The sequence below is a fragment of the Psammomys obesus genome, unplaced genomic scaffold (assembly GCF_907164565.1).
Source record: "Psammomys obesus unplaced genomic scaffold, mPsaObe1.curated_primary_1811, whole genome shotgun sequence".
Classification (NCBI taxonomy): Eukaryota; Metazoa; Chordata; class Mammalia; order Rodentia; family Muridae; genus Psammomys; species Psammomys obesus.
The window spans coordinates 525,363-539,266 of record NW_026596091.1 but is presented as its reverse complement, the minus strand read 5'-3'; the positions used below and the strand labels follow the sequence as shown (position 1 = coordinate 539,266).

Genomic DNA, 13,904 nt, shown 5'->3' with positions numbered 1-13,904 from the left:
CCTAGGGCTTGATAATTATGTTAACTTGGCTGGTCAATGAGTCCCAGGGTCCTTCCTGGGACTGGGATTATAGGTATGCACCATTATATCTTTTTAGGTGGGGTCTGGGAATTGAACTCTGGTCCTTATGCTTGCACTCTACTAACTGAGTTATTTCCCTAGTCTCCACTTGGCCCTCTATGCAAAGATGTGTTTTCCTGATGGCCTACGCAATCCAGGTGGTAAAAATGGCAGACGATGCATTCACCAACAGGCACAGCTTTGATTGATTTGGCATCTTTATAGAAGCAGGTGACAGCTTGGCTTGCCCACAGGATTCTCAGGCAAAAGCTATGCTGCACAGAATCACATGGACAGACAGATGGACAATGATCGTCCGTGGCCAGTCGCTGCAGTTTCCTGATATGGAACTTTATGCAACAGTCGGTGTTGCATAAAGGTGACAAAAAGACCACACTTGGCTGTTGGGTCTCACCGTTTGAAGTGGAACCAGCAGCAGCATTCCAAAGTGAGGGGCACTGTTAAAGTATCTTTTATTCACCCAATGTAATTGTTGTCTAGGAGGCTTACTGCCTCCATTTGCTAACCTACATCTAGTCCTGGAAGCTTCTATATAATCTAATCTAGGCCTTGAATGTTTTCAGCCTCAGAGACTTACTGCTGAATAAGCTCACCCTTTCTGGTTCTTTATGAACTCTGGATGGATGGTTCAATTCAGCTATTTTGGTTCAAACTCCTCTTCATGCTAATTGATTCGAATTGGCTTCTCTCAGCTTCTGATTGAATTGTTCTGTTTGGCCTCAAACTCACTCTAGCAATCTGTTCTAATTGTCTGGCTCCTTCTGTTTTCATTTGTGTCTAGCTTGCTTTCTCCTCAAACTCCTTCTGTAAAACTGTCCCAGTAAAACTGCCTCTGAATTCTATGAACTGAACTGCCACAAACTCAACTCCACTTCGCTGTCTCTCAACTCACTGACTCAATCAGACTGCCTGAACAGCACTAACTAGAACTCAGGGATCTGCTCCCTCTTTCGCCTGAGTGCTGGGATTAAAAGCATGTACCACCATGCCTGGAACTAAGCTTTTCTTTACCTGAAACTTGCTTTATACCAGGCTGGCCTTGAACTCAGAGCTCTGCTTGACTCTGTTTCCTGGGATTATAGGTGTGGCTGCATTCCAGCTAGATCACACAGACCTCGATGTGATCTCTTTCCAGAGCAGCCATGTTCTGAATTAAAATTCCTCTACAGGACATAGAGACCCAGAAACAAGTAAGACCTATGCAGGGAGACCCTTTCCACCTACTCCAGTCACACTGAAAGCGATAGCCTCTGCCCCAGGTTATCTTATCCTTTGTTGACTCACCTTAGAGCAGAGTCAGGGAACTGCCTTTGTTGCATACTCTTTCTTTAGTGGCAGGACCTCCACTTCCACTAGGCAGTGATCTTGCTCAAATTGCCTGCCTTCCTGCTGGGACTCGAAACAGGGATTTTCTGCCTCTCTCTAACCAAAATGCAAGTGACAGATCACACTCTGAGATAAGTGTTGCAAAAGACCCTGGTGGATTCTTCACCTATTGGTGCAATGAACATCAGCTATCACTTCTGATTCCATACATTTCTGGGACTGCCCTGAATACCAATGCTCTGAAATCAGTAATTTATTGGGATTTTCATTTGCTTTTAAAAGTTTCTGATCACCCATGATTTTCTAACAAATTTCTTTAAAAACAAAATATGTAATATTCAGAAGTAATTTCTGTTGGTTGCAACCAGAGAATCTGATGTGTCTTCTGAATGAGTTTTGTTGGTTCCAGAGGATATCAGATTGCTGTTGCATATGCACACCAGACCATATATCTTTCTCCCTCATACAGAAGGAAATCTTAACCCTTCAGTTAGGTACTCAAAGGAGTCCTTTGTTTACACAAATCTCTACACACACACACACACAGAGAGAGAGAGAGAGAGAGAGAGAGAGAGATAGATAGAGAGAGAGACAGAGAGAGACAGAGAGAGAGAGGAGAGAGACAGAGACAGAGAGAGAGAGACAGAGAGAGAGAGAGAGAGAGATATTTTTCTAGTGAGAGCTATACCCTGGGTTAAGCGTCAGGCAACAGAATCAGAGGTGTAGACATACAAAGCATCATGGTAGAGGAAGCAGGCTCCTCCCATCTTCTTCCCAGTCCATGCCCACTGATGCCCACTCACATGTATGCCTTGTAGTTGGATCCAATCTTCTGTATGCGGATGTCATACTTGGAGTCAATAAAGGCCTCAGTAGTGGCATAGGTTTTGGCCATGGCCACCACACTGGTGATGTCCTGGTAGTCATGCTGGTTTTCTACTTTGATCTGTGGGGTAAAGAGGACATGTGAGTGTGACTGTCCAACCAGTCTCCACTGCACACCTGCCTAGACTATGACAGGCACTCCACCAAAAAGAAGGTCACCTGTCTTGACACAGACATAGAAGGTCAATCATCCCACTGCCTGCCTCCCAAGGAATAAAAGAGGAAGGGGATGGTTCCAGCTGTGAGCTCAGGGGCCCTTTAGAGAATAGGTGAACTCTGAAGGGGTTCAGAATGATAATTTTTTTTGAGACAGGATCTATTATAGTTCTGGAGTGCCCTATGTTGATCAGGTTGGCCTCAAATACTGCATCCTAAGTCCTAGACTGAAGGTATGCACCCCTATGTCTATCCTGTTAATATATATTCTGAGCCTGTGACTGCCTGATGACATGGATGGGTGTTAGGCAAACCATGAGGAACTTCAGGACCTCTCTAGAAGGGTGGCTGGTCACTTGGTTGCTGGAGGTAGGAAAGTGGGGATTATGTCCTAGGGGACAGTTTATGAAAGGTCCTGCTGGCTCTGATCATATGCCCAGATTTTGGAAGCCACAGAAAGAGAGATTGGAGTTTAAATGAACAAGTGTTTTTGAAGTGATCAATTGTGTAAGGGGTTGACTAGGAGAGTGTGATGGGCAACAGAGAAACCAGTTAGAAAAAAGTGTGTGTGTGTGTGTGTGTGTGTGTGTGTGTATACACATGTACTGTGTTTGCATATATTTAGTGGATGCCACATGTGTGGTATGTTTTCTATGGTATTCGCTGTGTATGTCTTTTTATATCTGGTGCTACTGTGTGTAAACAGTAGTGTATATGAGTGTGTATTTGGATGTAAACATGCAATGGACAGGCTGGCTTTGTAGTTCAAAACCTTGGGGGAAAAACCTACCCTATATACAGGGCTGTGGCCAGGACCACAGAGTAGCACCTTGAGGTAAGGATGAGGTGTTAAGAGAGCTCCCAAGACCAAGGGCAGTGTACATGACCAAGGATCTGTGGCAGCGACCTCAAGACTGTAGAAGTTAAATCCTAGAATCGATGGAAAACAAGGTGGAGTGCTCCTTCCAGCTGACCATGGGCACCCTGCTTGTCAAGAATGGTATTCTTCCCTTCTTTTTTCATGCCAACCGTGGAGCATTCTGATGCTGGACCAAAGGCAGGTAGAAGACCTAAGGGGCTCACAGGGGCAGTCTGGGCAGGACTGTGGCAAGAGTAGGGATGAACCTCAGGGTACTTTCTTTCCCATGTTTCCTGCCTTTTGCATCTCAGCTCTGATGTGGGGCTGGGGAGCTGTGGGATGGGGTTGGGGTGGCAGGAGAGCTGGCCTGGAGTAAGAATGAGGTTGAGGCATGTCCAAATCCTGAAAATTTCATCTTGAGATCAGCAGGCCTGCAATGTCTTAGCATATGTAGTGCTGTACCCCAATCCCTGTCTGCTGGAGGACTTCACACAGTCTGGTAGCCAGGTTAAACTTCCTCTCCACTTGTAAGGTTATTTCTGGAATTCCTGAAATTCTTCCTTATGAAAATGAGGCATCCGGATGCTCTAGCCCTGGCCAATGATGTACACTCACCCTGAATGCCCTTACCCCACTCCCAAAGATTTAAGTAGCCTTTGTTTTCTCCATTAAATGAGCTATCTCACTGAAGCTATCTCCTGAGAGTCTGTGCTCACAGATGCCCGAGTCTCTTTGTCCCCAGCCTGTTTGCTTTGCTTTCCCTTCTTAGGATCCACCAGTTGCAATTGCTGGCCAATTGTGCTGAGATGGGCAGGGGAAGCAAAGCCTGAACAGCACTCTTATAACACCATCTCTTTCATGGTATTGTCTATTCACATTTGTACCAACTTACCACTGTATAAAGGGCACCCTCAAGGGCAAGGCATGCAAGCTACATTTTATGGTCTTTCTATAGATGTGGAAACTGAGCTGTCTTTATTCGAAGTCAGTGCATCAGAGCACAGTGCCTACAAAACCCTGACAAAGGCCCATCTCTGGCATTAACCAGCTCAGGGCCTTTGCAGGTACAGACTTTCTTTTCACCATGAGGGTTGTAAGTAAGCAAACCTTGGCAAGCGTTCTCTCCTCTTCACCCTTGAGGAGCCCATCCTCCCAGTAGTGATGCTCAGGCACATATCACAGAGAAAAAGAGGTTGACTAAACTAGAAAGAGATCCCTATGTTTTATTCATCTTACAGCTTACAGGACCCCTCTTTCCTTTTAGCTGTAGCAGAGGGAGATGTGTGCTTTGTTTCTTTGTCTTAGGTCTCTTGAGGTTCTGACTGCTCACTGTCCCCACTTCTTTTACTAACAGGACCCTTCAGTTTAAGCTGAGTACAGCTTTTTCTTTTTTTTTTTTTTTTAAATAAAAAGATATAGATACTTTTATTCTAGTGTCCTTTCCAAGTGGATGTGGTGAATTCTTCAAGTTCTAACTAATGAAAACCAAGATGATATGGTGTAAGCCATCTCTTGGCAGTCCTTGAAGACATTCCTTTCCCTTTCCCTTCTTCCTTATGGATGTGATGTGGGTGTAACTTGTGCAGCAGCAGTTATCTTGGGCAATGAGACAGAAGTCATATGTTGAGAAGTGGCTTAGTAGTAACATGGAAGGAACCTGGATCACCAGCATTGTAAATACCCCTCAGTATTTATTACCTTTATATTCTTGTAGAAGAGAGCAGTGAACTTTAGCTTGGTTAAGTTGTTATTTTGGTCTCTGATAAATAAGCTAAACAACATTTTTGACATTTATTTAGTCTCAGTTATTGTGGATTATCATAATGAGTCAACAAAGGATCTGCCATCTGCTATGGCATTTTGGGTTCTCACCACTCTCTGCTTCTACTGGCTTCTACTTTACCATTTTCTCCTAAGCCACTGTCTTCAGGTCTTATTGTCTTCCATCACATTGGAGCCACTTTGGCTTCTGTTTTACTTACATGGCTCACAGTTATGACATGATACCTGACAAAAGCAACTTGAAGAAGGAAGGGTAGGTTTATTTTGGCTCAAAGTTTGAGGGAACAGTCCATCATGGCAAGAAAGCAATGGTGACTGGAGCATGAGGTGGCTAAGCCTATCTCATCCACAGTCAGGAAGTAGAGTTATGAATGCTGTTATTCACCTTGTTCTTTTTGTTTAGCCTGGCAGTTAGGATGGGTCGTTGCACTTCAATTAACCTAATCTAGATAATATCTCACTGGCTCCCCCAGAGGTTTGTCTCCAAAGTGATTTTAGATCCTGCCAAATTGACAATCAATAAAAACCACCCCAACCTCCTCAATGGTGAATCCTGTAGAGTTCCTTGGGTTGCACCCTGTTGTTTCTCTGGCTAATATCTGAAATTGGTAAACCTTTGAAGTTTGGTTTACATACTACTGTTTCCATTTTGGTAACCACCCCCCTCATGGTTGGTATTGCCTTGTCTTCCTCCAGTGTCCTTTGGATGGCATTAGGGTTTCATTTTTAGCTAACACATGGGCTCAGGTACAGGGATTTTTTTAAGAATGAAAGAATCCAGGAGAGGGCTTGCAGGGACCACAGAGCACAACCATGTTTCTGTCACTAGTGGCTTTGGAAAGGCTATAATTTCTGTTCTATGGCACAGTATACATGATAGGCTGCCTATCATGTGTAAGATGGTTAATGTCCAAGCATCTTTCTCCATCTTCAATCTCTTCTGACCTAGAGACCCATGGCCACCAGAATAAATACTACACTTGCTGTTTCCCCCTAACACATTTGTGTGGCCATGTGACAACATTGTGATATTTTGGTGTGATCATAAAAGGATTACAGGGAAGGGCTGGGCTCTCCCTTTGCTTTTGCCCTTTTCAGGTTGACTGGAATGTGGCCCATCATTGGCTTTATAGATGACAAGTGGATGATTCATATGATGGAAGGAAGACTGGCCTCATGAAACCAGGGAGGCTCCAGGCCAGCCATGGGCTTCTTTTTATGCAGTTCTATTAGAGGAAATAGAAAGTTTTAGTTTGTTTAAGCCATTTTGTTTTGACAATCACACTTTATCTCAATCACAATCTAAGCCTTAGAAGGCATTTAAGAAAAAAGTGGGGACAAAAGGGAACCAAAAGTATAGCTGTAACAGTTTAATAAGTGAGCTAGTGCCTCAGCCTACCTTTCTTTGAAAGTCTCATCTGAGTCTTGAGTAGTGTGTGTGGGGTGTCACTCATCCTGCCTCTTTCAGAGATGGCATAACTCTTCCATGGGCTCTTTCCAAATGTCCCCAGCAGCAGGATGTTCTTTTCTTTACAGAGGGCTTCCCAGATGGTATAATGCTGGAGGTCCATAAAATCCTGGCTCTCCCCTGGCTCCACTGTGCCTTTCTCATGGGGGATGGATGGACAATGAATTTTGTTCCAAGTCATAACATTCATGCCTGGCACACTGTAGGTGTTAAAAGGTGTTTTACTTATTTATTTATTTTTGGAATGAATACAAGAAGCTGGATAGAGACTAGAAATTGTGGCTGGGAGAGGTCATGGTAGTGGAAGGCTTAAGTAAGTCAGAGAATGGCAAAAGGAAGTGTGCTTTGGAGATGTGCATTTCCCCCCAAGTATTATGTGTGTGATAGGTGTGCATAGGCCTGCGGTTGGTGTTATGAAACATGCTCAGTCATTCTTCCACCTTGTTCACTGAAGCAGGGTTTCTCAACCAAAGCCAGAGCTCACTTATATGGTCAGTCTTGCTAGCAGATTTCTAAGACCTCTCCTGTGTCTGCCTTCAAGCGAGAGCTCCTTGATGGAATTACTGGCTGGCTACTATGCTCACCCCACCATGCTCATTCTAGTCTTGGTGAAAGCTTAACCACTGAACCATCTCTCCAGACCCTGGACAAGAATGTCTTTTTATAAGATGATACCCCATCCTCAAATTTCTAAGTTGGATGCTACCCTTTCAGAGGACTGTAGCCTCTTTGAAAAGGTCCCTGGAAACATAATGAGCCCAGGGATCCTTGAGAAAAGGCAGGTGACCTGTAGCTGGTCAGCACAACTGAAGAGGACTCTGGGATGTTCTTTAGTCCAGGATGGAGGGTATTAATGACCATGAGAAGCACAGCTGTGGCATGTAGAGCTGGGCTCTGGACAGGAAAACTTGGTTCTTTGCCTGAATTACTGACTGGAAAAGCCTCCAAGGGTTCAGAAAGATGAGATGAAAACAGAAAGGCCCAAATGAGCTGTGATTCAAGGGGACCCATGTGGTACCCAGAGTGTGGGGCCAGAGAATGCTAACTTTGAAGACACAGCCTCTCCCCACCCACCCCATCTTGCCTGCATCTCTGCTCTTTTCTTCCTTTCATGCCTCCTTTTGCCTTCTCACTTCTTCATTCTTCACCTCATCTTTCCTCTCTGCTATTAATGCCTCTTTCTCTTCCTCCTTTCTCTTGTTACATTTTCTTGTTTAATTCGTTGCTCGCTTCTCATCTTTCTCTGTGTTTCTTTCCATGTTATTTCTCCCCTTCATCTTCAGCTTGTGTTTTTCCCTTCTCATGGCTATTTTCCTCCTGTTCTCTGTCTCCTATGATGTCCTGTCTCTCCTGCCTACCTCTTTCTACCATATTTATGTTTAGGGTTTTACTTGCATCTCCCTTACTGCCTATAGAACTGCTTTATTTCTCGTGTGTGAATATGTATATGCATGTGCACATATTTGTGCATGTGAGTGTGTGGGCACATACTCTGCCCTGAGAAGAAACTAGGAGGGAAATTGGCCAAAGAGAACAATAGGAATTGTAGAAAGGCCAGGACCTCCAGTCAGACTCTTCTGGTGGGAATTCTTCTGTGAAGACTGGAATTCCAATCTGGGACAGGAGAATGATCTACACTCTCAAAGGACTGTCACCACGTGATTGGAGATTGGAGATTCCCCTCTTTGAGGGGAAGGGCTTATGAATGGTCCTGGCAGCTCCTGCTCTACAGGGGCCTCTCCTTGGCTCACTGCATGTTGTCTCAAGAATAAATGAAAGGTCCCAGTGTATGATCTTGCCACCCGCCTGTGTCTGCTCTTCATCTACTTGAGGAGGAAGCAAAGGAAGCAGATTGTGATACTGAGGCTAGAGAACAAGTTAATTCATCCAAAAAAGTAGAAGCACAGAGATTTCCAGGGTTACTTGAAACAATTCTGTGTCTAAGCCAATATACTGTTGAACCACTCCATTTGCCAATTTTCAGGGATTTTCCTCTCATTTGGCTCCTTTTGTTTTTGAATTCTGTGGTAACATGAAAAAATGACCAATGAGTGAGTAAGTCTAATCACCATCAAGTCCTCAGGAATTTCCATTTGGCCATTTGTTTAGTTCATTGCTGTGGTTTGAATATTAAGAGGCCCCCCATAGGCTCATGTGTTTGAATCCTTGGTCTCCAGCTAGTGGTGGTTGTTTAAGGGGTGGTGGTGGCTGTAGAACCTTATGGACATGGGACTTAGCTGGCTGACATGAGGCTTTGGGGTAGGACTAGAGAGTATATAATCAGTCCTCAGCTGAGATCCCTACTCTTCTACGAGATTCTACTGAGAATCTTCAGTAATAAGACCAACAAATATGTTTATACATTTTATTAACCTCCACTGTGTTTTTGGACCTCTGCAGGAGCCCCAGCTTTATATAATTTATGTGATTATATGTCACAGAGCAGAAATGGGTTTTGGATGAGTATTGGGCAGGTATATTTGCAACTGGAGGAATGATTGTAGGAAACAAAGTGTTTGCCTATGGTACTATGTCACACACACACACACACACACACACACACACACACAAAATCCTCAACAAATATCCAACTTCTATTGAGCACCAAGAATGTAGTAGACATTAGGCTAGGTAAGTCATTGGGCAATTACTATAATTTAATTAAAAATGTAATCATCCTGCAAAGTAAAAGTTAAGGAAAGCAAAGTTCAGAGAAGTGACTTAACAGCTGGAATTTTATCTGAGAAAGGTCCACCAAGATCACCAGTAATGTAGAGATGAGAGTGACCACCAACAGAATGGGTTGGAAAGATGGGTGGAGACAAGGGTGCTCTCCACTTTCACTGGAAGTGGAAAATGCAGAAGTGTTCTCTAAGACTGAAATATTCTGTCACCCAAGTCCAAAAAAAATGTGGACTTCCGGGATTTCATGATTGACAATGACCTAGAAATATTATCTACAGTAGCTCCAAATGAACCTTAGAAGGGCAAATACTATATTAAATTTCATTAGTAGAAGCAAGACAGTTAATAGGCTACACGGGTAAAATAATCAGTCTCCTGTCCCTTTTGTAACCCCATACTCCAACCCAGTATTTGATGTCCCACATCTGTAGACGCTATTATCCCTTCCTAGCTAAGGGTGTTGTATCCCTGGTTTTATCTAACCTTTGAAAATATTTGGCCCAAAGTTCTGTTCATATTAAACATATAGAGCCTTTTTTGCCATCTCTAAATAATACACAATTTACAAAGCATTTATATGATCTTAGATAAGAAAAGTAAAGGTGATTTAAAGTGTGCAGGAATGTATAAATGTGTGTTATGTGTCAGCGTGAAAATATTCTATTAACGTCTTAGCCTTTTTTCCTGATAAAATATCTTGTCAGAGGCAACATAAGAGAGAAAGGATTTGTTATGGCTCACAGCTCAAGACATACATTCCCAGGGAAGCAGCTGCTCACATCATATTAATAGCCAAAAAGCAGACAGCAATAGATGCTTCTTAGTGCTCAGGTTACTTTCTCTTTACAGTTCAGGATTCCCTGAAGAGGTAAAACAGTTAAATTGGGCTTCCCACATCAATTAACTAAATCAAGCATGCCCAGATACCCATCTTCCTGTGATCCGAAGATTCTGTCAAGTTGAAAGAAAACATTAACTACCATAATAAGAATTGGATGATCTGTGGATTTGGTGTCAGTGGATGACACCATGGGTTCTCAGAGATATATTCTTAGATATGTTCATTTAGTCATTAAACAATCAATTAACTCCTTATTGTTCTCCATGAACTATTATAGATGATTGCCATTGACTGGATATGAAATTTCACCAAAGACCAATGTTTTAAAGGCTTGCTCCTCAGTCCAGAGTGCTATTGGGAGCTAGTGGGACCTTTTGGATGTGGCCTAGCGAGAGGACTTTAGGTCACTGTGGTGTGCCCTTGAAAAGGATATTGGGATCCCAGCTCCTCCCTTTCCCTCTTTGCTTTTCAACCACCACTAGGTGAGTAGTTTTCTCTACACTTTTCTGCCACCATGTACTGCTTCACCATAAGCCTAAATAACCAAGGACTGCAACATCCACAATTGTGAGCCAGAACTAACTTTTGTTTTTTTAAAATTGATTATCTCAGTAATTTTTTTTGACAGTATCAGAAAGTTGACACACAGTGTTTAAGCCAACAAACTGTTAATGCTGCAATAGAAAAGGAGGGAAATGCTGTGGAATAAGATAAAGCAGGGTGAGGGGGGTGAGAAATGCAGAATGGGAAGAGGGACCACCCAGATGATGAGAGAAGGCAAGCTGAGGTCTGAGTGAAGTGAGGGGATGAGCCATTCAGGCCAGGAACTGAAGGCTTACATGGTCAGAGCCTGTTGGATGTACTCCTGATGGAGGGGGCCCTCAAGCCACATCCAGAATATGCTGAGCAATTCTGGGCTCCGTGTAGTTTGAGACATTTTAAGACACTAAAAGGATCTAGAGGCAGCTTATGTGTGGGGGAGGGTATTAAAGAAGAAAATGTCACATGCCTTTCTGCATAATCAATAATTTGCACATAAGACATGGCTCATAAATGTTTGTTTAATCCAGACAACAGCAACTTAAACCAGCAGTAACTATATATTCTTGGTGGAAAGTATGCAACAAATTATTAAAATGAATAAGAGATGCATGTATATAGATTGATATTCAATGACCACATTGTGGGAATAATAATGGAGAGGCTTTTTGAAAAGGTCAACCATAGCAATAATGTCAGCATTTTTTAGGAGCCAAGACCCTCCCACCCCCTTCCCCACTATCTCTTTCTCCTTTTCTCTACCCTCTTTTCCTGCTCCCATGCTTGCTAAGAGCTACACCACCCAGTCATATCCCTAGTCCCAAGTGAAAAAATACAATTTGAAAATCAAAGAAAATAAATTAAATGTCTGTTTTCTAAAATTTGAATTAAAAATGTCAGTGTAGATTTATGATATATATATATTTTTCCCTATGCCCTCCAAAAGAGCTTGAAGAAATGGCCAGTAAAATAGCGACAAACATGCTAAGAGCTTTGATTATGGTCCTTAGAAAGTACTGTTGTACTTAGAAAGTCCTTAGAAAGTACTGTTGGAGCCAAACTCCCTGAGGGGTGGCTGATCTCAGAACTAGGTAGAAAATGTGTAGTGATCTGGGAACATCTCATCATGGTGAAAAGTGAGAAGTAGTCACATTAAGACCATGAATCTACCTGAAGAACTCCTAGAAACCAAAGATGGATCATTTGAGTGTCAGAAAGAAGAATGAACTCAACAGATTTAAATACATCGAATTGTTAACAATCCATGACTTAAAAATAAGCGATTGTCACCTTCAGAAGAAACTAAGACACATCATTATTCTGAAAAGGTTAAAGAAATGTTCTTTTCTGATAATGAATGGAGGGGTGAGGACCAAGGAGGGCATCCTTTAGCAAAGCACATAACAGCAATGTGCATCCAGGCAATAGGAGTAATAGATGCCCAGGTTGTTGGGGAAAAATTGCTGGGAACTTTGGTAGGGCCATGAAGACAACATCTGAACTCATACATCAGCTTAACATGAAAAGAGAACTCTGCAGACAGGGCTGTGCCTCAGGAATGATGTAAGATGATGTCCTTACCCATTCAAGGAGTGTACTCTCTTCATCTCAGGACCTGACTTGTGTGCCATCTCAGGATCTACACTTCCAGCTCCCAGGGAGGACAGTGACAGCACCATGGGTTGTCTTACCAGCTAAACTTGAAATGTAGGGAATTATATAGAAAAATTACCTGCCCCCCCATAAATAAATGGCATGGGGGAAAACCAGAAATAGCAGAGGAAGAAGGGCTGTCATAGTCATGCTAGCTGTGTAAAGTCAGGCTTTGTGTGACTACAGCTAGAACAAGGAGTTACTAACATGGGTATGCATGCCTGTAATCTCAGCTCGTGGAAGGCTGAGGCAGACTTAAGGGCAACCTGGGCTACACAATGAGTACCAGGCCAGTTAGGGTTGCAGAGCAAGACTCTTACTGAAACAACAACAATATAAACAATAACAATGACAACACAAAGATCCAGATAAATAGGGGAGCTAGTGAACATTAACTGTGCATTAGCTTGTAGATTATTAAGATTTGGATATAATAATGGCATTTGGCTATGTTACGGAGAAAAAAAAAAGAAGCCTTTATGTGTTAAAAATACATTCAGAGATATTTCTGGATAAAATGACATGCTATCTGGGATTTGCTTTTATAACAATCAAGTGAGCCATAGAGACAAAAAGAAGAGGAGTGGCTGTCAGGACCCAAGGGGAAGGGGGATTGGCAATGACTTCTGATATGAATGGAGCATGAAAATGGGATTCCAGGCTGCTCATGGCTTCCAGTTGAGTATATATCAAGAAAAAGCAAGCAAGCAAACAAACAAAAAACATAACAAAAATACTGAATCACATCCTTCAGAAGGAGAAAATGTAAGAGAACCAGATCTCTGTTTTTTAAAAACGAAAAATATCTAGTGTTTGAAAGGAAACGAGTGTATGTGTGTGTGTAAAACAAAACTGACCATGAATAAATACTGGCAAAAGCTGAAGATTGACTATTTTCTCCTCTTTTGTGTCTTCTTGGAAATTTCCATCGTAAAATTTTAAAAACAAGTAAGGCTGAGAGAAAAAGACAAAAGGGATGAGGATATAAAATTATAGTCAGAGGGAGGTTAACAGTGCAAACGGCAATGTCTGGCAGTGGGTGTGGCCCCTTCTATGTGTGCTGTAAACAACAAAAAAATGCAGCTTGGGCCAAACATGATCCAGTTCCTCTAAGAGGAAAGGGTTTAGGGGAATCATCCATTCCTGTAACATAAGCAAAGTGGCATTCTGCCATGCTTTCCCCAGGGGGTGCTGGGACAGCTGTGATCTCCAGGTGACCACTGTCTTTCACTGTAGGCTGCTGTCTTCCTTTATTCCAGTCTCCAAAACAGATCCTTGTGTATTGAAGTTCAAAAACAGCAGACGATTATTATCACAGCTCTGGGGCTGGGAAGTCTGACATCAAGGTGCTGGCATGGCTGGAGGGTCCCACCCTTGGCACATCAAGTAAACCTCTCAAAGGCCCCATCAAATACCATCACTGGGGGTTGGAGCTTCAGTGTGACTCTCTCTCCCCCCCTTCCTCTTTCTCTCTGCTCATGTCTGTGGAGCTGCATATCTGAAGGCCAGAAGACAGCCTCAGGTTTTCTTCCTCACAAGCCATCAACCTTGTTTAGTGGCAGAGTCTCTCAGGAGTCTGGAACTTACCAAGTAGGCTGAGCTGGCTGGCCAGAGTTTCAGGGATCTGC

The 13,904-nt window shown here is 42.9% G+C and overlaps 1 protein-coding gene across 1 annotated transcript in view; it reads right to left on the bottom strand.

Annotated features, from left to right (window-relative positions):
- Syn3 (synapsin III) overlaps nt 1–13,904 on the bottom strand; it is a 501,244-nt gene that overhangs the window by 26,136 nt on the left and 461,204 nt on the right. Inside the window, exon 8 of the mRNA XM_055627972.1 lies at nt 2,211–2,353. Within this exon, the coding sequence (XP_055483947.1) occupies nt 2,211–2,353 (143 nt within the window). The remainder of the gene's footprint in view (nt 1–2,210; nt 2,354–13,904) is intronic.